We start from the raw sequence: 27,571 nt of genomic DNA, 5'->3' as shown, positions 1-27,571 counted from the left end.
TATTTACTGTTTACACATTACAACTTTCTGAAAGCAAGAAAGATAATGTTATGTCCACCGATGCAGCACTGCACTCTAGTGGACAAATAGTGAACTTCATCATTAAAAACGTGTATTTTGGTGCGCTTCCCCTCCCTATTCAAAAGAATCCGTCGTTTCGGAAGCGGCAAAACTGTTTTTTTTTTTTCCTTTATGTGAGCGGGAGGGCGATAACAGGTAGCAAGCAAGACAACCCAGAAAGTTGCACATGATTTGACTCCTTGGAAGATGAAAAAAAAGTTTCCCTTTCAAATACTATGTTTACATGGAGAAATATAGTAGGGTTGCAAGATTGTTTTTTATGACAATTACAAGATTCTTGTAAAATGACAGCCTGGCCAAAAATAATGGTAATCCTAGTTCTTTAAAGATTTTTGTGTCTCGGATGGACTCATGAAAAGTGTAATCACGGAGTTTGCTAAACTAAACTTCTTATTACAAATCTATCCATTTTAAACCTTGAGAGCTTTCTATCTTTAGTTATTTTTTTAAAATAAATATTCCGGCCATCTGAACCGAGAAGTACATTATTCTTCCATATCGCGACAGAACAAAAACAAAATGAAAGATAATGGATCTTTTATTGTGTAAGTTCAGCAATATTCGCCTTCTAAGTTCTGTCTAGTTCATTCATTATCTTAATAACAACATGAAGAAAAGACCGCATCATCCGTTATCTCAATGTAAAGACGAAAAGTTCAAGGAAATATCACTTGCCACCAACGCTAAAATAAAAAAAATAGAAACAGTGAAACGGGTCATCACAGAGAAAGAGGGGGAAAAAACACAGGAAGAGGGAAGAAATGGTTGTCATACATCCCACCAAGGTTTGGAAGACTTTGATGGCAAAGAATGAAACAGTTGTTCTTTCAGTTTTTGACCACCATAGCTGAAGGTTTCCAAAAGAAGCATAACGTGGAAAACGAAGGCTGTGAAATTACCGTAGCATTTGTAGTTTATTACAATTCTAATATTGCTAACTCATCTACATAAAATTCACTAACTTATATACATAAATAAATGTATCTTTATGTGCAAGGGATCTTAGGGAATCAGGGCCTACTAGCCAACTTGTGCCACTCACTGCTAATTTTAGAGTTTTTCTGTAATATCTTCAAAACAAATAAAAAAATATTCGACAAACAGAAACGTAGTGAACTAGATAATACGCTTTTGCATGTGATAGTTTTATCACAATTCACCTATCTGCTTTTGATATGCCGCTATTTACAAAACCCGCAAAAAAACGCTAAATTTATTTACAGTTGCAAATCGAAAGCAGATAGATAAGTTGTGATAACGGTATCACATGCAAAATCGTATTGTCTAGTTCACTACGTTTCTGCTTTTCGAATATTTTTTATTTGATTTGAAGATATTACAGAAAAACTCTACAATTTGCGGTAGTTTAATTTCGTTGTAGTGAAGATTCTTAAGATGTACAGTCAGCGCATCGGTTTCCCTCGCCATGGCTTTCTAGACTGGAGTTAGCTACTTCTTTCTGTAAAGTAGTTTCGCAATTGCCCTCACGACGATCAGTAGACGCCACAATGGGTATACGAACGGCCGACCATTTTTTCTCTGACCATATCCGGCACTGCTTGACCACTGATCTCAAAAGATGGAGTTCCAGTGCGGAGAGCGTGTTGCCTCATCAATAAACACCAAATACAGTAAAATGTCGCTGTAACGAACACTCGTATAACGAAATATTTACAATTCCAAAATTATTTTTAGCTCTTCCCTGTTCCCTATTTAACGTGTGTTAAAACATTTCATTCTAACGAATTTCGAACCTTCAGTATAACAACCATAAATCTAGTCATTTTGCCTATACGTGTATTTAACTTTATTTTTTATTTTTATTTTTATTTATTTATTTATTTTAAGGAACTGACAGCATTTCTGCGAAAAGTTGAAGAACCAGCAAGCACGAAATCTGAGTACGTCAATATAAAATTTTATGTGGCAATCCACAAAGAAATCACAAATGATGAAATTGCGGCAAACATTATGAGTGATAAAAATCCTTGTTATTGTAAGATAGAAAAAAGAAAACAAATGCAGTTTCTCAAAGTCATCGGCAGAGTTTGGCTACTGCTGGTAACGAATATGAAAAGTAATTTTCAAGATTTTTGCCTGTCACGAAGTGCCGTGCCAGAATCTGTATCAAATTCATTGAAGTTCCTGGTGACGACTTTGAATGGTCTTTCGTGTCTGGGAGCATTCAGAAGAGTAATCACACAGTTTTTCTAAAAATAAAAGTCCAAAACATTATGTACAACGAAAAAATTGTTGTGCTTAAACATTACAAAAATGCCTCTACTCTATATTATTACTACGTGTATATATCATTTTCCTCTCGTTTAACAGGTAGACTGCTAAGGTGATTTGAGGGTACTGGTCCCAAGAGGCCATAAATTTCTTCTTACCTTTAGCTCGATTATGGATAGTTGTATCACATTTTTGTCCCGATATTTTTTCTCCCGAAAATGTACCAATGGGAGCCGAGCACCATATTTGATGCTCAAGAACTTGGATAGTTTAGAAATTTGTGATTTCAAACATAAGCATCATATAGTGCTCACGGCCCCACAGAGAAATAACGTGAGCACCACATATGATGCTCATAGCAGTTAACATTTTAATAAATATTTTTTTTTTTTTTCGTGTTAAAGTAAAGAAATCTTAAAGAGGATATAACATCAGATGACATCTTGAGAACAAACTTATTGCAGCGTAACAAACTTCCACTTTCTATAATAATAATAATAATAATAATAATAATAATAATAATAATAATAATAATAATAATAATAATAATAATAATAATAATAATAATAATAATAATAATAATAATAATTTCAGAGGTTTTCAAAGCTTCGTTAAACTGGTATTTTACAGTACCGTTTCTACTGTTAAGAAACAAATTCTGATCACAAACAGAAGTGTATTATCAACTAATCATCAGGACGTTGGAGTCCAGGAGAGATCAGATTAACCAGACTGATGTGAGGTTTAAATTAAGTGATTCGAACATCGACACACGGGGGGGGGGGAGGGCAGTGGTTCAGTGGTATAATGTTTACCTAGTGGACAATATCGTGTCTGTGGTTTTTAACGGGCTACTCCCGTTTCCTTTCACATTTTTATTCCACCAATTAATCCATCATTATTCACTTGCCTTAATCATCCGTCTCCCTTAGCCTAATGGGCATAAACGTGGGACGTTAAACTGACAATTTCATTTCATTTCATTTCCAACATCAACACTTATCACAGTTATTTCTTGCTCTGTAGACATAATGCGGGATTCAACTGTAGGGATGCGCACGAGACAAGATTTGTGACTGTCTCGACTCGAAAATGTGCCGTAAAAGGGATGTCTCGACTCGAATTTTGTCAGGAAAATCCTGTCTCGACTCGGCTCGTGCGCATCTCTATTCAACTGGCTATTGCAACTGCGTCATGGGGCTCCTCAAACATGGAACCCGAGGGTCTAAGCACACGAATGTTCAAAGCTCTCTAAGATAATTTGGTAATGTTCTTCTACAGGGGTCAAGACGAGCTCTCTTGTGAATATCTGGTTACATCACGAAGACCATGATTCCATTTCCGGTGGGAGCTCATGTGGTTCTAGTCTCACGTTACGATGTAGGTCCCCGTTTCATATAGCTTCAATGCTAAAAGAGACGTTAAGTTCCGACCAAGGAAAGTGCATCAATGACATTTTAGGAAGTCGAGAAAAATTAATTAAAATGAAGTACCAGTGCCACATGTACACCACGTTCAGCAGTCTGGTTTGTGGGGTGAAATTTTCTCAATTAATTTGAAACCGGAGGGGATAGATTTCCAAAATATTGTACTAACTATGTATAATAAAGTAATGTACGGATCTGCTAATGTCTTACATCGTACATATACATTGTAAGATACTTTCAATGCTACATTCTAACGCTTTTGAAAAAGTTACGTAGGGGGTATCTCAGACAATAGCCTATCATATAAAATAATTATTTTAATTATTGTTGGTAAGTTTATTGATTTAAACATTTTCTTGTTTATTACGATTGCTATATAAAACTACTTGTGGGGAGGGGCGTCATTGTGTTATTTTGAATTACTGATTTTCAGCTCTGTGTGTTCCGTTGGGCCTCAATTTACCCCCTCCCCTCCAATGTTAATAACATAATTCGCACATTTCGTCCACCTCTAGTGCATGGGGTCCTTGGTTCGGTCCCAGCTCGCGCCAAGTGAGCTTTATGGTGGACAAACATCATGTGCGTGGTGGGTTTTCTCGGGGTTCTCCCATTACCTCCACTTTCTTAATTCCAGCATTTTCATTCATTTCTCACCACTACAGATACAAGGGCTCGGAAAAAACCGGCTTTCTTTGAAAAGAAAACACGTTTTTGGAAAAATGACTGCTTCGCTTATTTGCTACGGAAATTTTGGGCTTTTTTTTTCGAAAGTCTGCTTTAAATTGATAAAGCAGACTTTGTTTCGCTTCTCTATAACACAAAAAGTCATTTAATTAGTGGTTGATGCTGAAAATAAACCCTGAATTTCGAAAAGATATTTCAAACAATTTTACTTCAACATATTTACATTATGAATTCCAAAGGATTAACCAATGTATATAATAAGATTTTTTTAAAATCTCTATATACAAAAGTACGCAGCCCCCGTCAAGTGAACTTTGTGGTGGACAAACACCGTGTGTGTGGGTTTTCTCGGGGTTCTCCTGTTTCCTCCCACTTTCCTAATTCCAGCATTTTCATTCATTTCTCACCATCATCGTCTCCTTTCGCCTAGTCGGGGTTTATCCTGAATTTGGCAATGGGTTTGGTTTACGAAAAGTTCTTTATACATTTATTTTGTCCGTCCGTCAACGAGACAAAAAAAAAAAAAAAAAAAAACTACTACTTCACGGATTATCATTGACTCTGTCCAGGATGGATAAAGTCAAAAGTTAGGAACTGTAAGTTCGTAGATGGAGACGACTAATCAATTTAATCGGAAGATACGGACAATAATAAAAAATCGGTTCCCCAAGTATTATATATATTCCCCCTTTCTAGTAGGCAACCAACCTATACCTAAACATCAGGTTGAAAATCTTTCAAAATGAAATAAAGTAAAATGAAAGTTTTACGTCCCACGTTATGCCGGCTACGCTAAAAGAGAAGGTGATGTTGAGAAATGAATGAAGAAAGTGGGAGGAAACGGGACAATCCCGAGAAAATCCACGCACATGGTGTTTGTCCACCATAAAGCTCACTTGGCGCTAGCTGGGACCGAACCAAGGATCCCATGCACCGAAAATCTTTCAGTTGTACGTTCCACGTTATGCCGTGTAGGCTACGATGATGATGAGAATGAATCAAATGGTGAAATGAAAAAAAGTGAGAGGAAATGGAAGAACCCCGAGAAAATCAATTAAGACGGTATTTGTCCATCATAAAGCCCACTCATTGGGAGATAAATATCCGATTGGTTCCACACAGGGACGCCCAGGAAGGTTTTCTAGAGGGGGCTCATCTCCATGGTTGGTATATTACGTCTGGTATATTACGTTTGCTATATTACGTATAAATTTTCGTGAGACAGAGGGAAACCGGGCCCCACCCTGCCCCCACCTTCGGGCGCCCATGGTTAGACATCAAATCAGTTCCTTTCAATATAACCAAATTCTTTCATGTTATGTGCACATGACATTATTGATAGAGAAAGCGTTCAGGATATGGCAACACTGATTTGTAGTTTACTTCCATTGACCCTGGCCTCTCGTCGACATTCCTTCTTCCCTAGCGTTTTCATTTCGTTTCTTTTTCCTTTCCTTCCCCCTTTCGTCTCTGCAATAAGCTCACTTTTCCCTTTTGTTCTGTTCAGTCAATCAAGCACGTCAGCGACACCATTCGACTGGTTGCTTGTTATGAGCTCCTCTACACAACACTGTTCTTGTATATTATATAGTACCTGTCTGCCAGCTCTTTATACCACCAGCGAAGGAAGCTTAGCTACTTGATTCCCACACAATGATGTAGCTGGATTCTTCCTTGGGAAGGGTCAGCTCTTCTGAGACCAAGATAAATCTTACAGGGCTGATAGCATTTACTTTTTCTTTTTTCTTTTCCTATAAACGAATTTTTAGCTACAAATTAAGACAGCTAAATCCTGTAGTGCATTTCATACTTCAATACTGCACTGCCTGAGTCACACGATTAGCTCCCGAACAATGTATTATTGAGGTCATTGATGATTTCAGAGATCCCTCATGGCTATATAGTTAGTCTCCGTGCCTTCAGCGCGGGAGGCTCGGGTTCGATTTTTAGTGGGAATTCACGTGGTTCGGATCTGTAGGTCCCCGTTTCATAAGTCTCAATCCTGAAAGGTACGTTAAAACCCAACCAAATACATGAAGGTGGCCCGATGGAATTTCCTCCCACAGCTATCTGCCCATAGCTAGTTCCATTGTAAGTATCATCATCATGGGCATTCTGCCATTATTGACACGTCACTTGCCGCTAACCTATTCGTCTTCAGGTACGAGTTTTCTGTTTTGATATCGTCCATTAATTGTGGTCTCCTCCCCTCCCTGTCTTTCCTGCCACCATACTCTCAGCACGTCCCTCACGGTACAGTTCCTTCTTAGCCATTGTCCCAACCAGTTTCTCTTCCTCTTCTTAATAATATCTAAAATTGTTCTCTTTTCCCTCACCCATTTCTAACATTTTCTCGTTCGTTTTCCGCTCGACCTAGCTAATTCTCTCCCTTCTTCTCCACACCTACATTTCGAAAGCTTCTACGAAAGCAAACCTTCTATCTTTTTTCATCATTTTTGCGTAATGTTCATGTTTCTGATTATACAGTACGATACTCCACACGAAGCATTTTATAGGTCTTTTTTCTCAACTCCTTATCAAAGTTTCACAAAATAGTATTTTCTTCCTCTTAAAGGTTTCTTTCGACATTCCTATCTTTTGCTTTTATTTCGCGTTCACACTTCATCATTAATACTACCCAGGTATCGAAAACTAGTCACTTGTTGTATTTTCTCCCCTCCTACTTCTACATCCAATCACCATGGCTCTTGACTTTCACACATTTTATTTTCTTTCATATTCTTCACAGCCTTTCCTCAAGTTTCCTATTAGGCCTATCTTTATTGATTTTCTCTTCAGATTCCTCAAGAAGTGCCATATCCAGTGGCGTATTTAGGGGGCGGGCTTCCGGGTTTAAGCCCCTACCCGAAATTTTACTTACTATAGTAGTAAAGTATATGAAATATCTTGCAGAATTTTAACATTTTTAGGCAAAGCCTCCCCTTCCCGAAACTTAGCAAAGCCCTCCCCGAAACAAAATCGTAAATACGCCACTGGCCATATCATTCGTAAACCCTATGAATCTAATCTAATCATTTGGGTTACTCTTTTTTTCACACATTGAACGTGTTCTCCTACTGTAAAAATGTTCTGAAAACATCAGTAGTAGAACTAATGGTAAAATATTTATTAATGAACTATGAAGAAGATCATAATAGACGTTGTCGATTATATTCGACCGAACAAAATTAACTACCTTAGGCTGTGGCGTATCACAGGAAGTATTCTAACCCTTTACATCAAGTTTTTCATATATTGTTGAAATGGGAATGACTTTCATTTTCCACAAATTTCGTAAATGTGACGATTTCTGTGAGTGAAGGAGATTAATTTGAAAGCGTGTGCCGATACATCATCCCAAATGTTCAGAAAATGTGAATGCATAGATTAGACCCTATATGCTTATCCAAGAAGGGCAGGGAGACGAAGAGATCTTTTCCTTGAAATTAAAAATAGTTTTATATCATTTCTAGGGATCTGAGTGTTCAACTAATCGTGTAAAGCTAACTGAAGCTGGAAGAAAATGTATAAACGATTCCATGAAGCACCACATCATAATAGCATTGGACGGGAAATCCAGATGAGATTGTCGATTTATAATATATGTAGTTCCAAGATTTCCCTAAGGGAGGTACGTATTGTGTTATACACTGGACCAAAATATCCTTTTTAAGTGCGTGGGAGTTAAAAGTACACATACTTATTACTTTTACGTAAAAGAAGGAAAAAATACAATGTAGTTGACGCAATTCAGTGACCAGTGGACAAATAATGGAAAACCAAGGTTTTACATTTGGAATCTGAACAGGAGGAAGGAAGGGAGCATGGTTATGCAGAGAGGACAGTGTCAGAGAAAAAAGTAAATGTGTATTCTACGAATAATAATAATAATAATAATAATAATAATAATAATAATAATAATAATAGTCTTATTATCTACCGTTATTTCTATTATATATCTATTATTATTTCTGGCTACGCTTATGACATTAGACTAGTGGTTCTCAACCTTTCTTTGACACAGTTTCGTGAATCCCCACGACATTGTAACATACTGATTTGATTTTTATAATTAATTAGCAGAATATTTGTTCTTCGCATGAGGAGAATACGTTTAATTTTGGATATAACGCGGTGAATTTGGATTTAAACGGCATCGAAAGTGTCACTCTTCGTCTCAGCGATCCCGAAAAGTATGGATTCGACACTAATATCGGTCATTTTCGATCATTTGTGCAAGACAATAACTTTTGTGCACTCACATTTCTATACCATACTCAAGGTCTCGCAAACAATCTTTATATTTCATGTCTCAGCATTTTGCAGATAGTATATCTGGTTCATTTTACATCTTTTTGATGTTCCTTATTGTTTTCTCCCGGTCCGCGAGTGTCGAAAGGTTGAAAACCATTGATATAGAGAATATAATAAATACTTTCTCCGTGTCAATTTTATGTAATCAGTGAAAAGCGAAAGTGAAACAGACTGTGGACAGAAAATAATAATGTTAATTCCAACTATAAAAAACATTTAATCTTTATTGTTGTGGTTTGCCTACTTTCTTCGGGAATGCTTGTTCATAATTAATTATCAATATGTATTTTGCTAATTGATTAAATCTTTACTTTTTTTTAAAAAAAAAGGAAGAAAAATTACTTTTCATGATCAATCGTCTGATACTGTCTTTTCTTATCGATATCTGATTTTTCTAGTGATATAATAGTCACTTTTATCAAGACAGAAACATGCAGAATTTAACACCGAATAATTCAGTTTCTACAATAATCTCGAAAGGCAAACAGCAAATTACCTTCTCAAAAAAGAGTTTTTAATATACGTTCGATTTTGAAGCTTATCACGGAAGCTATTATTCAATATTTTAAAATCTGCCGGCAGATCCAGAAACTAATAGGAAAATTTTTTCCCTTAAACCGTGGCTATTCATAAGCCTTTGCAAAGCGTTTTTATTGCACATGCGTATATTTTGGAATACGCTGACCATGTATGTAAATATGGATGGCTAATCAGAAATGCGAAAGCAATAAAAACGCGGAGAAAATGTCAGCTCGAGAGTATTTGGTGCGTTTCGGAACAATAGACCGCTTGCTGTTTAAAAAATGTCTAAAGGAAGAAAAAAAAGAGGAAAGACGTGTTGTCAGGCAAGGGGGCAGCAGGAAACAGCTGCTTGGAAGATGCTTTGTGCAGAGTATTAGAACTCTGCTATTATAGACCTGGACCTATCAAAAAGACCCGGAAACCATGACTAGCTCACAGTATGATTTATAACTCTGGCGAAAGTAAAATTACCAAGAAGCAACCTTGGCTGCGTTCGCTGCGGGGGGTAACGCATTCTTAAATAGCCATACGCTTAGGTTCGGGTCTGGAAATATTTCTTTTACGTTTCTCGAACTTCAGTTTCCTGTTTTAAGTTCCAATATTTTCTTAAAATTTCTCAAACCATCCATCAGTTATGTTCTTCTTCTTCCTACTCCTCGCTTTCCTTCCATCTTTCCCTCTATACCGTTATGAAGAAACCAATTTGTCCGCAACTATGGAAGTTACTCGTTCAAAAGCGTCCTCTTCTGTCCTATCTTTTAAAACATCTTCGTTTGTTACTCCGCCCATTTTACCGTTTTCTCTTCTTCATCTTTTTCCAACATCACATTTTTACGCTCTTTAAATATTTCTTCTCTAACTTTCCATCTCCGAACCATTCGGTTTAATACTCCATATAGAGTACTTAACCAGCTTTTTCCTTGGTCCAATGTTAGGGCTCCGTGTTAGGAGTGATCTTTTCTTGCTGAAAACCTCTTTGGATAATTGTTGACCTGATCGTTTTGGTGCAGTAAGCATCTCTCGTCAAAAATACTTCCCAGATATTGAAATGGTCGACTTTTTCAATCTCACCAAGAACAAAAGAAACCATATAATTTATATGTAAATAGAGAGTTCGATAGAATATTACTTTTGTAGATGTCCTATTCTTTCATATAAATTTTCAAAGACACTAGTTTTCTCTTCTATAAAGTAAAAAAAGCGAAAGTGGAAATACATCGTTGCAGGGGAGGAAGGGACAGGGCTTCCTTCTACGCAGAACCACGTTACCAAAGATATATACACATTAATTATTCGTGTCCCACAAGAAACGTGAATAAATAAAATATACCAGGAATTCATGTGCCTTTGCGCAGCTTCTACTACGTCTTTGATTTTCTCTACACAATACTCCCACTATTTTTCTGTTTGAAGTTCTTCTGCAGTTAGAAGACTTCCGCCATTGAAAAAGTACAGATACTAAGAATTTCGAAACAAAAATGCAGACGGGGAAAATCTGAGAAAAACTTGAAATGAAAAACACTCAAGATTAGAAAAATGAGGTAGATATAGATGGAAAAAAGGATGAATGAAAATATAAATTAATATAAATTAAAATAACTACATGTATAAACAACAGATAGTATAAAGTACTATGAAAGTGTTCCAAAACTTTGCTGTGCTGTGCTGTTATGCAACCATATTCACGCTAAAGATTGTATGGCTGCCTATAAGCATGTTACTCTGCCGTAAGCATCTGCTGATATGTTTCATAGTCCAGCTTCGATGATTATCATTGGATCCTAAAGAAATTCATATGGTCCACAGGGGCAGCAGTATCGCTTCAGACGTTGCTTCCGGAGGAGGGGGCACAGTTATCCAGTAAAACGTTTCACGTTTTTATTAGTACATGGTATCATTCAATCTCGGGAGGCGCAATTGGCCCCTGACCTCTCCAAATGACGTCCCTCCACCGAGAAAGTATATATATATAGGGTGTTAATGAATTAAAGTATAACAACAAAACATTAAAGTCGATATCTCACATCGACGTAAGAGAAAATGTTCATATGGATCTGGGGGGGGGGGGGAGCATAATTTCAGTTCTAGGGCAGCCAAAAATTGCGGAAAAGCAAACTTTCAATACATGTTATTTCCGATTTCAGAAATAATTTTGCTAGTATATTTCATTAATTACGTTAGTGTTGTTAAATCTTTTTTTTTTTCAGTTTTAGGGGGCCGCGGTGACTCAGCGGTAGAGCGTTCACCTCTGATGCATGGAGTCCTGGGTTCAAACCCTGCTCCCGCCAAGTTAACTTTGTGGTGGACAAACACCGTGCTCGTGGGTTTTCTTGGAGTTCTCCTGTTTCCTCTCACTTTCTTCATTCCACCATTTCATTCATTTCTCATAATCATCGTATCCTTTAGCCTAACCGGCATAATCGTGGGACGTAAAACTCAAAGATTTCATTTCATTTATTTTCTTTTTTTTTTTTAGTTTTTGACGCAGTAGTTCTGTAATTTAAAATTCTACGGTACATGAATACAAAATTAACTTTTTTATAGTATTACCAAGCAGCTTTGTATTTTACATTATAAGAAAAAAAATACCTACGGAACTTCAACTGCTTGAAGTCAAATACAGAAAAAAAAGTTATTGTTACTGCCTTGAAAGATTTAAAAATAATAAACTTTTCTATAAAGTGTTAACTTTCTCCAGGGATTCTCCCATGGTTCCGTCGCAGCATAGTGTAATTTTTGAAAATAACTGACTTTAGTACATAAAGCGATAAATACTTACGGAAATAAAGTCATAAGGCATAAAAGTAAGATCTGTAACAATGCAAAGTATTCTGATTAAAATCAATCGCTTGTGACAATTGATAATTGATTTTGTTTGAAATTGGGTGGTGCACATGCACTCGTTCAAAATGAAATTACGCCGCCCCTGTTACATGTGTGAGAAGCAATCCTTGTGGATTCCAGAGCGCAGTAGTAGGGAACAGACAGCATCATTGAAAGAAATGGTATATCTATCGACTCAACGACATTCGTTGCAGACGCTTGTTTGGAAACTCACAGAGGCGTGACATGCAGCGAGAAACCCGACAGAAAAAAGTAAAAAAAGAAGTGAGAAATTGGGTTCTGCTTTGAGCAACGCCTCTTTCCCCCCCAAAATCCAACAATTCCAATCTCACCTCCGAACAGACAAATTGCACCAACGACCGAAACGTTAAAATGAGTTCCCCGAGACATGACAATCTTAGTTCTTTTTTTATTCTTTCTTTCCTTCATTTTTATTCTTTTTCAGACGTTGACATAAAAAATCACAGTTAGCCATGTTCTGCTTACAATGACTGGGCGTGTTACACTTGACCCTGATTTCTTTTGGATTCAAATTTCATCAAAGTTTGCTAGCCTCCTTATTAGTTAATATACAGGGTGGCCCAAAAGTAGGTATACACTCCTACATTATAGGTTTACTGTATTTGCTTCGGCTGTTCCGAGCTTAAGATATAAGTAAAAATACATTAAGAACAAATAATAATAAAAAAACTAAGTATATCTTATGGATAACAATAAGAAATAATATAAAAAGCAATGAGTTGGTCATTACGGGACTGTATACCTACTTTTGGGCCACCCTGTATGTTAACGCAAGGATTCCCAACCTTTTATCACTAACGACACATTTTACTGAGCGCCCAGGACTTCGAGATATGCTTGTCAGATATTTTTATTATTAGTGATACTGTATAAATCATAATACTGTAAGCGTATATGTTTCTGTGGCGATGATCATTATTGCTGCTTCTGGAAACTCGTCTCAAAATTGGTTTTAAACTACTAAATGCTTCGTGATTTTTACATTCTAAAATATCGCAACATACCAGTGAGTCGTCAGACACCGGTTAAAAACTATTGTGTTCAGGAGTGACCAAAGGGTCGTCCACGGTCTACTAGTCGACGAGCAAGCCCACGGTAGTCTGTGTCATCTCTAAAATCAAAATTTAGTTGATCACTCTTGATACATGATATTGTATGGTCCAGATGGTATTACAAATGGATTGCCCCCCACCCGGTTATACCTAAACGCCAATTTGACTGCATACCATTCAGTTATACTTTCAACATTCTAACCAAACTTTTTCACGTGGTGTACACGTGGCACTGCTACTTGATAGGTTTACAAAAATTCGTTTTTTTTTAATGTTCTCGAAAACGTTGCATCAGGTTCTACAGTCATGCATATTATTCTCTTTATCTCAATTAGATATCTTTCAATATTTCTTCTTTCGTTAAATGCCAATAATAGCCGATTGGAGAATTTATTTATTTGGTGGTTGTGGTGGCTCAAGTATATAGTATTCACTTCTGACGCATGGGATCCCTGGTTCGATCTCAACTCTAGCCAAGTAGGTTTGTGGTATACAAACACCGTATGCGTACGTTTTCTCGGGGTTTTCCTTTCTTCATTCTACTAAATCACGCTCTCCTTATCATCACTGCCTTAGTCTCGGTGTATAATCGCACAACGCTAAACTTAAAAAAAAAAAAAAAATACTTAGATAAAAGATTACGACAAATTATCGTATTCACCTTTGTCGTACGAGACCCAGTTTCGATTCCTAGAAGCAGTACATATACTACGACTGCAAGTTAAAGGGTTTCACTACAGCGAAATTAAACTACCGCTAATTTAGAGTTTTTCTGTAATATCTTCAAAACAAATAAAAATATTCAGAAAGCAGAAACGTAGTAAACTAGACAATACGATTTTGCATGTGATACCTTTACCACAATTCACCTATCTGCTTTTGGTATGCCGCTATTTACAGAACCCGCAAAAAATGCTAAATCTATCTACAGTTGCAAATCGAAAGCAGATGGATGAGTCGTAATAATGGTATCACATGAAAAATCGTATTATCTAGTTCACTACGTTTCTGCTTTTCGAATATTTTTTTTATTTGTTTTGAATATATTACAGAAAAACTCTAAAATTAGCGGTAGTTTAATTTCGCTGTAGTGAAGACCCTTAAGTTGTGTAGATCCACATTGATACTGCCTGCATCAGAGCTGCAAAGTAACGCTAAATCCAAAACAACGAACCAATTACGATTTCGCATTGAATTACGTTCTATACCTACTCTATCTAAAAATTTTTTTTTTCTTTTTATGAAGGCAAGTTCAAAGGTTCATTCAATCCGTGTGTAGACACCCGTTGTTCAGATAAAATGTTAGACGCTTACCTTGGCAGAACGAATTCCTCAATACGTAATTGCTTATGTTATGTCTGGCTTTTGTTTACTAACATTCCTACACTGCAATTAATTTTCAATGCCGATTATACTTGTAATCAATACTCTTATACGTTCCTCAAATAAATACTTTAAACGTTATAGCAATGATGCAGTTTTTTAAAGAGATTGGTTTACAAATTGTTTCTTTTATTAGGAGTAAAAGTGAGAATTGTAATATTGTGAAATTAGTACGTCCGTCCATTACTCCACATGATAACTCTTGAACGGATGCGAATGGAGTCAATCCATTTAACGTACGGCTAACAGTGGTTGTCCATAGTCCATATCCAGAGCCCGATTTACATTTGATAAGGCCCTAAGCTATTGAATGTTATGGTGCCCAGCTATTTTTCGTCAATGACAAATTGTCTGCAGCTGCAATGCAACCAGTCCATGAAGAACGTATGTGCAGAAATGAGCAAATTAGTAATATTGCTGGGAGCAAGTTAGCGAAGGGGCCCTATTGCTTACATCATAGAAACATACACTATACAAAATACTGTTGATGTATGCACTGAGAAAAAAAGGACTAGGATTTCCGTGTGGATACATCGTATTTACACGGGTGCGCTCCTTAAGTAATGTAATTTCATGTATAAAAATACAGCAGGTGGGAACACCATGCCAAGTCTGGAGTTCGGCGTCGAACTAGACTCGCTGTGATTGGATAATTTTATTCACATGATTGATTTCGTGTTAAAAACTATTACTCTCGTAAGATAGGGAGTCACAGATTTAGAAACAACCAAGAGGGGACACTCGTAGGAAGGTAGTAACAACATTATATACCTAAGTTACCACCGTCGGAATGGGTATGGCGTTAATTCTAGATTTGAAATGGTGGTCCCAGAATACAAAATTTTCGCTGGACGGTGGTGTAGATCGTACTACTGATGAAACAGCATTACTTAATGTGGTTACGCGCGTAACCTGGTAAAAACAGCATTTACATGCCGACTGGATTATGCATTTTTCTCCGTGTGTCAGTTTTATAGCTTGTTTTGTTTTATCCCATAGTTTGGAAATGTACATCCACTTTTTACTGTAAAGTTTTGGGGCCCCCAAGAGAGCGGGGCCCTAAGCTATAGTCTGTTTAGCTTATACGTAAATCCGACACTGCCCATATCCCATATATATAGGCGAATTTTTTGAATTCTGTTTTTCTCAAATAGATAACTAAAACATTTATCTCAGTGGGGTTTGTTAATGGAGATAATTCGTTAACATTTTAACGGATAACGGTGACTAATGGTGTCTATTCTTATCTCATATATGGAAATTCTTCGCATGATCCTCTTTACTGTCTTTAGCAGCGTTTATATATTTATTCTGTCCACGAGCGTCATTTCAGACTTCGCTTGAGGGGCGCAAGAGCACCACCGATATAAGATTTTCACGTTTTGTACTAGTACATTAGTAGACAATCGATAACAGTATATGCATTCCTCAAACTCTTGGGGGAAGGGGGTAATTGCACCCTCCTGCCCCCTAAATGACGCCCATGATTCTGTCTATTTGGTTGTCCGTCCGTCCGAGAGACACAAAGTCTCAAGAACTACTTGATGGATTACCATTAATTTTGGTCAGGGTGTAGAGCAGGGGTGTGCAACTTGGAACAGTGGGCGGGCCAATCACAGAGCACTAAATGGCGTCGCGGGCCTCACTGTAGGTATATCATTTTTACGACAATTGAATAGTATAGTATTAAATGATGGAACACGTTAATCGTATTTTACATCACAATAACACAAAACAACTGTTATATTGGTAACCAAAATATTTACTCACTAAAGAGAAGCAGAATAATGCATTTAGAACTTTGTCGGTACTTCTAGCAGTTCTTATACCGAGGGAAATTTCCCCCAGGTACCTGCGCTTGCCAAGTGCTTGTCTTCAGGGCGTTATCACGTTTCGCACTGTGGTCGATGGAAAATTCAGTTCACTCTTAACAGGTTTTGTAAAAAAGAAAAAATATAATAATTATTGTTTTCAATAACTGACCAGCGGGCCGGAAGACAGGGTTAGGCGGGCTACATATGGCCCGCGGGCCGGCTGTTGCACACGGCTGATGTAGAGATTCAGCAGTTAAGAATCCAGTTCGGTTGAAGGCGTTGATCCATTCAGTTGATCGCAAGATATGGATAATCAAAAATATGAAATACAGCAGGAACAACTGAAGTTCAATATCTCGTACGAAATGCATTGCTTATCTGATGCAGTTGATAAGTTTTCCTCGACCAGGGATCGAACCCGAGACGCTTGATGGGCAGGAAGATGCCTTACCGTCTACGCCACCACGGACATACAGAGTTGAACTATTCCGACGAAACGATGTGATTCCTCATATCAAGCACGCACCGCGAAATTTTTATTGGGAGAAGTTTAAGCTTTGGGTGCAGGGGATGTCCAATACTGCAAGCCAGAGATATAATGGGGCAGTGGGTCAAGATCTGTAAGTGGGTCAATGAGTCGTGGTTCAACAGGACGTGACCAACCACGACCCACGACTTACTCCGATCTACCATGATCCACTCTGCTTAGTGCATTGTAGACAGCATCTTCTGAACGCTGGTGAATTTGACGTTTTACTTTCAAGATCTCAAGTTCTCTTCCTTTTTCATTTGTTTCTATTTACTTATCTGAAATTAGTATATCTAAGTGAAAAAAGAACTCCAGGCCTTTTGATATTGATATTTGTAATATTGTAATACTGTAATAGCAATAGGACTTGCTACAGTAGAGCGTCGATTATCCGAAGTAATAGGGGGACATGGGTGTTCGGAAAACTGGTTTGTTCGGATAATCGAACTGTACTGTACTGTACTGTACTTCTACAGCCAGTGCCAAACCGACAGAAGTGTGATGATTGTTGAAACACAGCGACTGGCGGCTTGGCCAGTCAGCAGCGCCTTATGAAGGCCCCATTAGAAGCAATGTTCCGCCAGCGGTGGCTCAGTGCGGCGACTACTGTGGGAAACTTGGTTTGGGAGTGAGGGGGATGATGGACGGTAGGGTGGGAGAGTAACATGTGCGAGCGAGTACACAGTTCGGTTAAGTGGTCGTTCGGTTGACCGACGTTCGGATAATCGACGCTCTACTGTACTTGGCTTTTGAGACACGGTCGAATTTTACACTTTTCTTCCCCTTATGTTGGCCCGTTTTACCTCGATTTTATCCTATTTATCACTGAAAATGAAAAATATCTGTAATTCGACAAAGAAATAATTATATACGATAATTAAATTGATATTCATTGTAATATGCCCCATGACAAACACTTTACTATTTTATATCGTAAAGGTCAGATCCATCGGTATTGTAACAGAGCGGTGCTTGAGCAATTGACCGTAGAAATGCGAACTCCGATTAGTGATAATTTCACAGCCTTGTTTTATTACAAGTGTAAACTCTATTTAGTCAGTTGAGAGCAGGGCGTGAATCATGGGTCAGAGTTGATGACGATGGGTTTTAGTGGGTCGGAGTTGGTCACAATGGGTCAGAGTGGTTCATAGTGGTTGGTGGGTCAGAGTGGATCATGGTGGATCAGTGGGTCACGGTGGGTGGTACGTCATGGTGAGTCAATGGGTCACGATAGGTGGTGGGTCATGGTGAGTCATGGGTCACGATGGGTGGCGGGTCAGTGAGTCGTGAGTCAAGTTTTCATTGATCCACGCCATTTCTGCGAGTGGTTGTCCAAATGAGCGTAAAGAAAGTCACAATCGCCATCCAAAAATGCATAAGTATTTCAGCAATGTGTACGAAAGGATTCCGCACACGGTTTAATTCCCAGACTTGCTCCTAACAGAATTCTCAGACAATAATTTCATTTCATTTGAGTTTATCGTCCCGTTCACCAGGAGTCTATACGTATAAAATTTGGATGTACAGCTTAACGTTGGATCTGAACCGCATAAGATACCGCCGGGAATCAAACCCGGTCTCCTGCACGAAGGGCGCGTACACTATACTCATAGCTACACTTCTAAGCTATGTTCTAATTTAAGGTAAGCCTTGACACCGGTGAATACATAATGTGTCAGCGGAAAGTCGGCAGTGTTAGCTACCGTAAGTTTCACGGTTCCTTGCATCGCATTCGAAATAACACTTTTTGCAATATATTTTTCCTGCGCTTTCGGATAGCCCTAGCGGTGAAACTGTGCATTTCTCCCCATAGGTCCATATGATATTTTTCTTTTCTTCTTATTTTGAGGTGAGAAATCATGTCTTACACGTTAATCACGTCTTACAGTCTATCAACATCCTGTATATAGAAATTAAATTTTATGAAATGACATAGCTACAATTTGAGCGCCCTGAAAAGAAATGCCACAAGTGCGTTACTTATCTTAATGATGATTTAATACACTATAAATAATCATAATATCAAAGGTTAACTCAACACCTTCCGGAATATTCAAGAGGTATAGATGTATATTAGTTCACTGGTATTGTCAGTTATCCACGTTCCATTCTATACTTAACAACCACAAAAAGCGGAACGAAGTAGAGCATTCAAGTGGAACGCATCGATTTTCTCTATCTATTCACATAAATATTGTCACAAGACCTTGAAAAAATCGTTTTATATATATATATATATATATATATATATATATATATATATATATATATATATATATATATATATATATATATATATATATATATATGAATTATATTTATTTCGCCGAATGAAACAGAATGCGGAAGGACGGTATTTCTATTGCCAAGGCTGATCTATCAATTACTTGACATGGGTAATTTATTTTATTTCTTTGCCCGCATACGTATTACAAGTGCAATGTCTTACTGTTAGACTATCTTCCTTCAAGTAATATTTATTAAGCTAAGTCTAAAGGCTGACTCGGACCAATAGATGTCAGCACGTGCCCTTTGCATTTTCAATGTATTTTGTACGGAGGGACAGTATTCAAAACAATTGAAGCAAATTCAAGAGATCAATAGTTATATAATACACCTTAATACATGCGCACGATATACCTAGGTATAGCCTATATAATAAACTTTATTTACAAAATTATTTAAACATTTCAAACAATTTTTTACTTTAGCCTCCTTCCCCTACTCTTCCAATTTTATGAGTACCCTTCCAAGAAGTACGGAAAAAAAAATACAGGTTCACTGGCTACACAGATAAAAAAGGGCTGTATAAACTAGGGATATTATAAGACTTTATAAAAAGTCACTTAATTGCAAAACACATGGAAAGATATGGTGATGAAATTCTATGGAATCAACTGGAAGAAATTATCTATAAATTACTTACCTTTATGACTTCCGAAGCCCGGGAATCGCCACCCCTTCCGGCCGAAAAAGCCGAGATTCTTCTCCAGCTCATGACGTAAGCTCCTTCGACGAGCAGAAGACTGCGGGGGGAGTTGTTTCATGTCTAATGATTCACATTTATGAAGCCGCTGATGGCCATTATCCAGCGCCGGGGGCGGGCCCCCAGTGCGAGGGAAACTCTTCGATGATCGCGGTGTGTCAGGGGCCCTTGAACCAACATACCCGGAACCGCTCTGGAAACCACTGTCTGGAGTGAGAAGCTCATCTGTTGGACCCACTGGGAGGTCAATGTCCTCCAGAGGTCGGGAAGGCATCAACATAGCCTCGACGGCTAGATTCAGTTCTCCAAGAACTTTCTTGTGGCAATTTTGCACTTTACGCACTTCTTCAATGACACCGTCCCCGGAACGCTGTTGACGACTACATGGACGCGACAGGTGCGGTGGGCGAGGGAAGTCGTCAATGCTATCGGCAAAATCGTCCGGATTACGAAAAGCATTCTGCACTTCACTAATTTCTTCATAGATGTTCTCTTCGACACCGTATGTACTGATATACGTATGACGATTGCCATGCCTGGAGTCGCCATTTCTTTGATGGTAGTGTCCTCGCTGGTATTGATGATGGTGGTGATGATGATGGTGATGATAAGGATTATGATTTTGAAGCATAACTGCAGGGGGTAGATTGGAGTCATAGGCGTACGAGTACTCATGTTCGTCCTCCGGGTAATAACTTGTGATGGGGGCATTTAAAACATCCGGGACGTATCCTTCGTCTTCCACCATACTTCGGTCCTCTTCTTTCTCTGCACACAACATCTCCAGAAGCATTTCTTCCTCTTGAGCCCAGCACTGGCGCGTCGCTCGACTCGATGAAATAGAAGGAAGCCGCATGGCTTCGCACCCCGCACGAAACATGGCAAAACCGTTCTCAATTTCGTTCTCCAAAGGTGGCGGTGGAGGATACGCGGGCGGCGGAGGAAATTCAAATGTCGGGCGTTTACTTGGGTGAGGGGGCGTGGCGTAACGAGCCGAAAAGATCGTGTTGTCGATCACCACTTCGTGCAACAGTGGCTGCTGTTGCTGCTGATCCATTGATGTGGTCGCCCATTAGGCTCTCTCCCTCTAAACCCCAGCGTCGACAGTAGCTGCACCTGGAAAAACAAAAAAACAAATATTACCATCTACAACACGTAATTAACAAGGCTTGTAATGTCAACCACTGGAAAAGAAAGGATTAAATTTCTCTACGAAGCAAAACAAAATAAAAACCAATCAAAGAGTGTGACAATTGGTGAACCAAACATCAATTATTGCTATCATGAACGTGATTACGTGTAAGAACTGCAAACACACTTTTTTCCTTCTTTCTCCTTCCAAGAGAATTCGAGGAGTTTATTTCCACCCAATCTGACTCCACCCAGAAGTAATAATACAATTTGTCAATGGAGAGGAGAAGAGGGAAAAACCAGAACAGAGATATTGAGTCGCAAACCTGCAATTTCAATCAGGGGCGTCATTTAGGGGGGCAGGGAGGGGCATTTGACCCCCTGAGGTTGAGATTTATATAGATTTTATTAATAGAGTAGTAGTAAATGAGTGAAAAACGCGAAATTTTACTTATATCGAGGGGTTTTGCCCCCCCCCAAGCAAAATCTGAAATGACACTCCTGATTTCAATGATCACCACGACTAAAGGACACCAACAGCGAAAAATAACACTAATTTTGTTTCATAAGTTTCCAGTACCCTTTCTTTACTATAGACCCTACTACTTAGTATAAAATCGTTTAATTTACATATTCTGATGCAAGTGACAATATTTATTATTACTATTATTAAAATACATCGTATTAACCATTAACATAAATCAGGAACAGTCATCTAGGATTCCTTGACATGGTTTGATTTGATTTAGTTTAACGTCGCACGATTATACCTGCTTGGCTAAAGTAGACGTGGACCTGATTATAGTGAAACCCGAACCACTTTGATCGTTTAAATGTACCCCCACGGGAATCGAACCCGGGACCATGCGAACCGAAGTTAAGCATGCTAGCCACTAGATCAAGAGGGGTTTCTAATCCCTTGACATGTTACGTGGTGTAAACAATTTCTTATATAGAGAATTTGAAATCGGAAAAAAATATACATACACACTGAAACAAAACACTCATTATGATTCATAATAATTGGACAATGTCTAGGAATCTGTACATTATATAGGCCTAACGTGGGATAAATTCAGCCTCTTATCTTTGATAGATTTTAACCTAAGCTGCAACTCTTGAATCTATGTTTCACGCTGTTTCATAATTTTATTGTTATTATTATTATTTTGAAATTTACGATGAAACGCCTTTTAAGATGTCAATGACTCAGAAGTCTTGGGAATATAAGTACCGTATTCCATCAAAACTGATAATAACAAAAAGTTTGCATAGATTTTTTTTTTTAAATTATATTATGTATAGAAAGTTCCTAGTTGGAATGTAATTTAGCTCTTTTAGACCCTTTATCTTCGACCGGTTTCAACCCCAAGTAATAGATATGATCTCGAAACAGATAAAAGTTTCGAATCGAATATATGTCGACTAGTTAAATTTACACACTGGTGTAAGTTACTTTTTCAAAAAGAAAAGATTTAGACACAGAAACCGAATCTAGACAAGTCAATCTGCTGACAGAAAACGTAAGTCATTCAACTACCAATGGATGGTAATGGAAGTTCTAGTGATTAAGGAAACAGCTGTTTTGTACCCGGATTTATTTCAGTAAATACCTTTTGTGCTAATTTGTGGAAAACAACGGAAATGTGGCTTACACCACTATAACTTTAAGTCGTTCAAATATTTACTAAAGTTATCGTTAATTCTCGCCCCTTGATTTGATTTTTCTCAAAAAAAAAAAAAAAAAAATCGTACACGACCAGTATGTTAGCTGATCTCGGCTATATAAACACCTTATTTCCATGAAACTTGGTTTTGTTGTAACTTTAACGAGCTTAGTACGCGTGTGAAATATAGTGCATACGTCTTTGTTTCCCAAGTTAATGGCTACCACAGCTGAAGAATCAAAAGTTCGTCCCTCTCCCCTCCAAGAAAAAAAACTTAAACTACTTTTTAGAACAAAAATTCGGAGAACAAATCTGTTGTTGATCAATAATGTATATAAGAAAATAAATGATGAGATAATAAGTCACAGCAGCATTGCCATGCGTACAACATGCAACGGAGTTTGGTTTGTATTGCGTGCTATATTCTCAATAAATATTGAAACCGGAAGTGGCAGTTTAACCACATCCGGTTTTAGTACAGATATTAGAGTGGAGGTGGATTATAAACTTAAGACACTTAACTCATTGCGGAAAACCCATTCTCGGTATGTATTGCCGCTTTTACTTTATAACGATCAACATTAAAACCGGAAGTGCTTGATTTGCCATTTCCGGCTTGGATAGAGGGTTAGGAGAGAAGATGGTGCCTATTCTTATAACGCTAAATCGATTCCAACAAACCGATTCTCATTATCTCTTATCGTGTTTGCTGTTTAGATCATTACTGAAACCGGAAGTGGTAACATAGTTCTACTACTTCCGGGTTTAGTAGAAAGATTAGAGTGGAGACGGAATATATACTTGGGACACTTAATTCATTGCAGAAAACCGATTCTCGCTATATATTACCGTTTTTAATCTATAACAATCAACGTTAAAACCGGAAGAGCTTGATTTCTGCCACCTCTGGTTTGAATAGCGGGTTAGGAGGGAAGATGGTGCCTATTCTTAGAACGCTAAATCAATTCCAAAAAGCGCTTCTTGGTATATGTTATACTTCTTACTGTTCAGATACTGTCGAAACCGGAAGTTGTAGTGTGAATTTCTAGCACTTCCGGTTTGAGTATCGCCTTTAAAAGCAAACTTGGATCCTAACTTTTGATCCTCCACATTCTGACCAAACTTGCTGGTGATCGACTGATAATTCTGGTGATTTCATGTCTCCCGGACGGACACATAGATAGGGTAAACTCCTTAAATACACGGGAACTCATAGTTTCGTGGTTTGAGCGTTAGACTCACGTTCGACTCCCGGCCGGTGCTTCCTACTTTTCGGCGCCCACCCTGCGCAGCAAGGTAAACTGGGGAGTCATGTGAATAAAAAAAAAAAAACTCCGGAGGCACTTCTGATACGCGTATTCGTTGCTAGGCTGGCCGTAGTTCAGCCGGTCGCTAACAGATGGCGCTGCAGCAGCTTAGTCCTACAAAGGGCTGTTACACCATAGCTTTAAAATCATTTACGAAAGATTTTTCCATAATAGAAGAAGTTGCTACTGTTAATTATATTTAAACCTTGATTAAGAACGAATATTTCAAAAGGGACTAGGCAATGTCCTATCGACGGTACAGCAAAAAAAAAAAAAAAATCCTTGTCTCACTTGTGATTTTTATGCGTCACCTGATTTCAACCTGTTCCACCAAAGATGATCAAATATTTCCATTGAATTGGTGTAGTCATGACATGATTTCATCCATTGTATAATACGTTGTTAAAAAGAGGAATTTCCTGCATCGTAAAGTAAAAAAAGGCATCTCTCCATAAATTAGGAACTTTATAGGATTACTAAGAATATTTGTTGACTACATATAGATCCACTCATTCAGCGGGGAGAGAAACTTGATTATTCCGCTCTCTGCTCTTCACGGTGATTTCATTCATACGTGCGTCAACTAGGTGTTATTTTTTTAAAATTAGTTACCTCAAGCTACACAAAATAATCCCAGTATTTAAGCATTAAGAACCATGCAATGATAAATTCAAGTCTTCTTTTTCGTTTCTGAAAAGAATTATTACGATAAACACAAAGGAAGAGAGACGCTTTTGTATAGTAGCCGCGCTCAGATCTTTGCCAATTTGTTGAAACGAAAGGGGAGGAGGGAACACAATGACTCTGTAGTAAAGCGCTTACCTCTGATGCATGGGAGCCCTGGTTCGATTCCCGGCCAATGTAAGTTTGTGGTGGATAACATCGTGTCCGTGGGTTTTCTCGGGGTACTTCCGTTTCCTCCTACTTTCTCATTCCACTAATTCTTCCATTGTGATTCACTTGTTCTTAATCGTCGTCGTGCGTATTCACTAATAGCAAGTACCGTTCTTCCCTATATTTATTTATTTAGTAAGAATTTCCAAACTGGAAATCACATAAGCGCAGGTGCTATACAATGTAATATTTTTTTTTCAGTAATTGCCCACTGGAAACATTATGAGCGCCACTACTATACAATGCAATATTTTTCAATATTCACCAACTGGAGACATTATAAATGGGACTACTATCGAATGTAATATTTTTAATTCTCCGGCTGGGAATATTGTAAGTACTGTTACTCTCGGCATTCTATGATTGGAAATATTATAAGAGTGGCAACTATACAATGAAAACTATCGCCGAACAGAAACGATATGAGCACAACTACTATGCAATAAGAATTTTTATATTTATAGTACGTTTGACTATAATTTGCCAACTATTCCTTGTAGTTTCACTAAAAATTTTACAGAACATACAAGATGATATATTTACAGTATTACTCATCAATTCACGAGGTCCAAAACAATCTGGTTGGTCACCACCGTTTAGCACCTGGTACTAAAATCAGAAAAAACCTCCGTGTCGCTTCAGCGTTCGAAGGTCTAAAGCCAGTCAGAGATTATAGTACAACACGGTAAAGTGTTTTCTGGCCTTGGCTTCCAATGCTGACAGAACAAAAACACAAGAGTATACATATGAAATTATGCAACAGAAAGGTGATAAGAAAATGTAACATTTCGCAACAAACTAACAAATAATATCGTAAGAGTGTAAGTTGTTCTCTCTGAAACATATATAAAAAAAATTACGCAAGGTGTGCAATTCTTCGTTAGAGGAACTCCCTGAGTAATCTGATTGTGATCTGAAATTGGACCTCCACCTTCTAAAGATACGGAGGATGGAATGATCTATTCAGTTTTGTCATTGTACAAAGATATATAAATATACATCTTGTGATGGTGAAAGTTGTAGAGCAGGGCGACACCACCCACCAAACACACATAATAAAGAGATAGAAAATAACTTTTCTAACTGACGACAAATCCTTAAGAGATTAGCTTGTTAAAGCCCAGAACACTAATCCATATTTCATACACTGCATATATATTAAATTATCATAGTGCATTGACTTTCACCTCTTCTAATAACATTTTTTAAAAAAATAACTAAACTCTTGGCCTAGCAGTCCGGTGACAAGGATTACCAATCGGCTTGTGGTACTCATGGTTTTAGCTGATGTGTAGTCAGCACACTAGCTCTCATCGCCCTAAACGTGGCTTTCTAGAGCATAGTTCGCTAATTTTTTATGTAGCTTCCCAGTTGTCCTCACGACGCCGGGTGGACGCCGCAATGCCAACATCATCCGGTGACTACCATCTTCCATCCGACAAGTGAAACGATGCAAACCAAGTTCCATCTAGCCAAGAGCTCAATTTCTTCTAAATTAATTTCAAACGGTGCACCCACCCCTTATTCCTTGTGAGAAATTTAAATACCCTCCCTGGGCTGCGGTGGCTCAGTGGTAAAGCGTTCACCTTCTGGTGCCAGCGGTCCCTGGTTCGATCCCAGCTCGCGCCAAGTGAGCTTTGTGATGAACAAACACCGTGTGCGTGTTTTTTTCGGGAACCTCCCATTTCCTCCCACTGTCTTCATTCCACTATTTCATTCATTTCTCATAATCACCGTCTCCTTTAGCCTAGCCGGCATAAGCGTTGGACGTAAAACTTAAAAAAAAAAATCGTTTCATTTTAAATCCCCTTCCTTCCCTCTCCTTTACGATAGGCATTTTAATCAAAGTGCAATAATAAAAACAATGTCCATCAAAGGTGTTAACTATTTCGAAAATTCATTTGTGTTTTCATTATTATTGCTATTTTATGAATACCTTAGATACTAAATTTTTAAATATGCCCTTCTAACAGTTAAGTAACATCATTATTACATTGCATTATTACTAAATCAAACATATATTTATATCCAGCATGGAAACTTACATACATTGATGAGAAGAAAATTTAAATTTGAAATAAAAAAAGAAAGCCTAAACAACAATCTTCCTTTATTATCATAAGATACATTAACTTAATAATGAGCTATTTAGTGCATTTATTTCAATATTAGAAATTATTTTACTTCATTATGTGGTCGCTCACATAACTATATGTTGTATATTTGCTCATTATCCTTAAATTCAAATAAAATGCTGTAATATGAAACGTATTTCGTCATTTTGTACAAATACTTAACTGTAACCTCACAGTCGATACATAACAATATTAATCCCTTTAACACCATTTTTGTCATAACAAAACATTTCACTTTCCAGTTTTAAAGCGAAAAAAAAAAAAAGATTTGTTTCATTGTAAAGTAATATGTTTTTAATACACTTTCTCTTAACTTTCTTTTAATCCGTTTTTGTGTAACGGACATATGAAATTCGTCAGATATGATGCATAATTTCACTTGTCACAGTTTCTTTATTTTATGGAAAAAGAAAAAAAAGCAAAAAAAGTATTAATTTATAGTATTTATAAATAATATGTAGATACTATTACGGGATCCATTGACACTTTATACCACTTTCGACGATAAGTGATGTGAACGTAAAATAAAGACTGAATTATTGTGTAAA

At 37.7% G+C, this 27,571-nt stretch overlaps 1 protein-coding gene across 1 annotated transcript in view; it reads right to left on the bottom strand.

Annotated features, from left to right (window-relative positions):
* Window positions 1-27,571, bottom strand: part of LOC145672053 (rho guanine nucleotide exchange factor 10) — a 423,449-nt gene that overhangs the window by 250,130 nt on the left and 145,748 nt on the right. The window contains exon 2 of the mRNA XM_081741266.1: window positions 19,830-21,005. Coding sequence (XP_081597392.1) covers window positions 19,830-20,946 — 1,117 coding nt within the window. The 5' untranslated portion in view covers window positions 20,947-21,005. The remainder of the gene's footprint in view (window positions 1-19,829; window positions 21,006-27,571) is intronic.

The sequence above is a fragment of the Thermobia domestica genome, chromosome 15 (genome assembly GCF_964235325.1).
Source record: "Thermobia domestica chromosome 15, izTheDome1.hap1.1, whole genome shotgun sequence".
Taxonomy (NCBI): Eukaryota; Metazoa; Arthropoda; class Insecta; order Zygentoma; family Lepismatidae; genus Thermobia; species Thermobia domestica.
The sequence above is the reverse complement of the archived record's forward strand: the minus strand, read 5'-3'. Positions and strand labels throughout refer to the sequence as shown.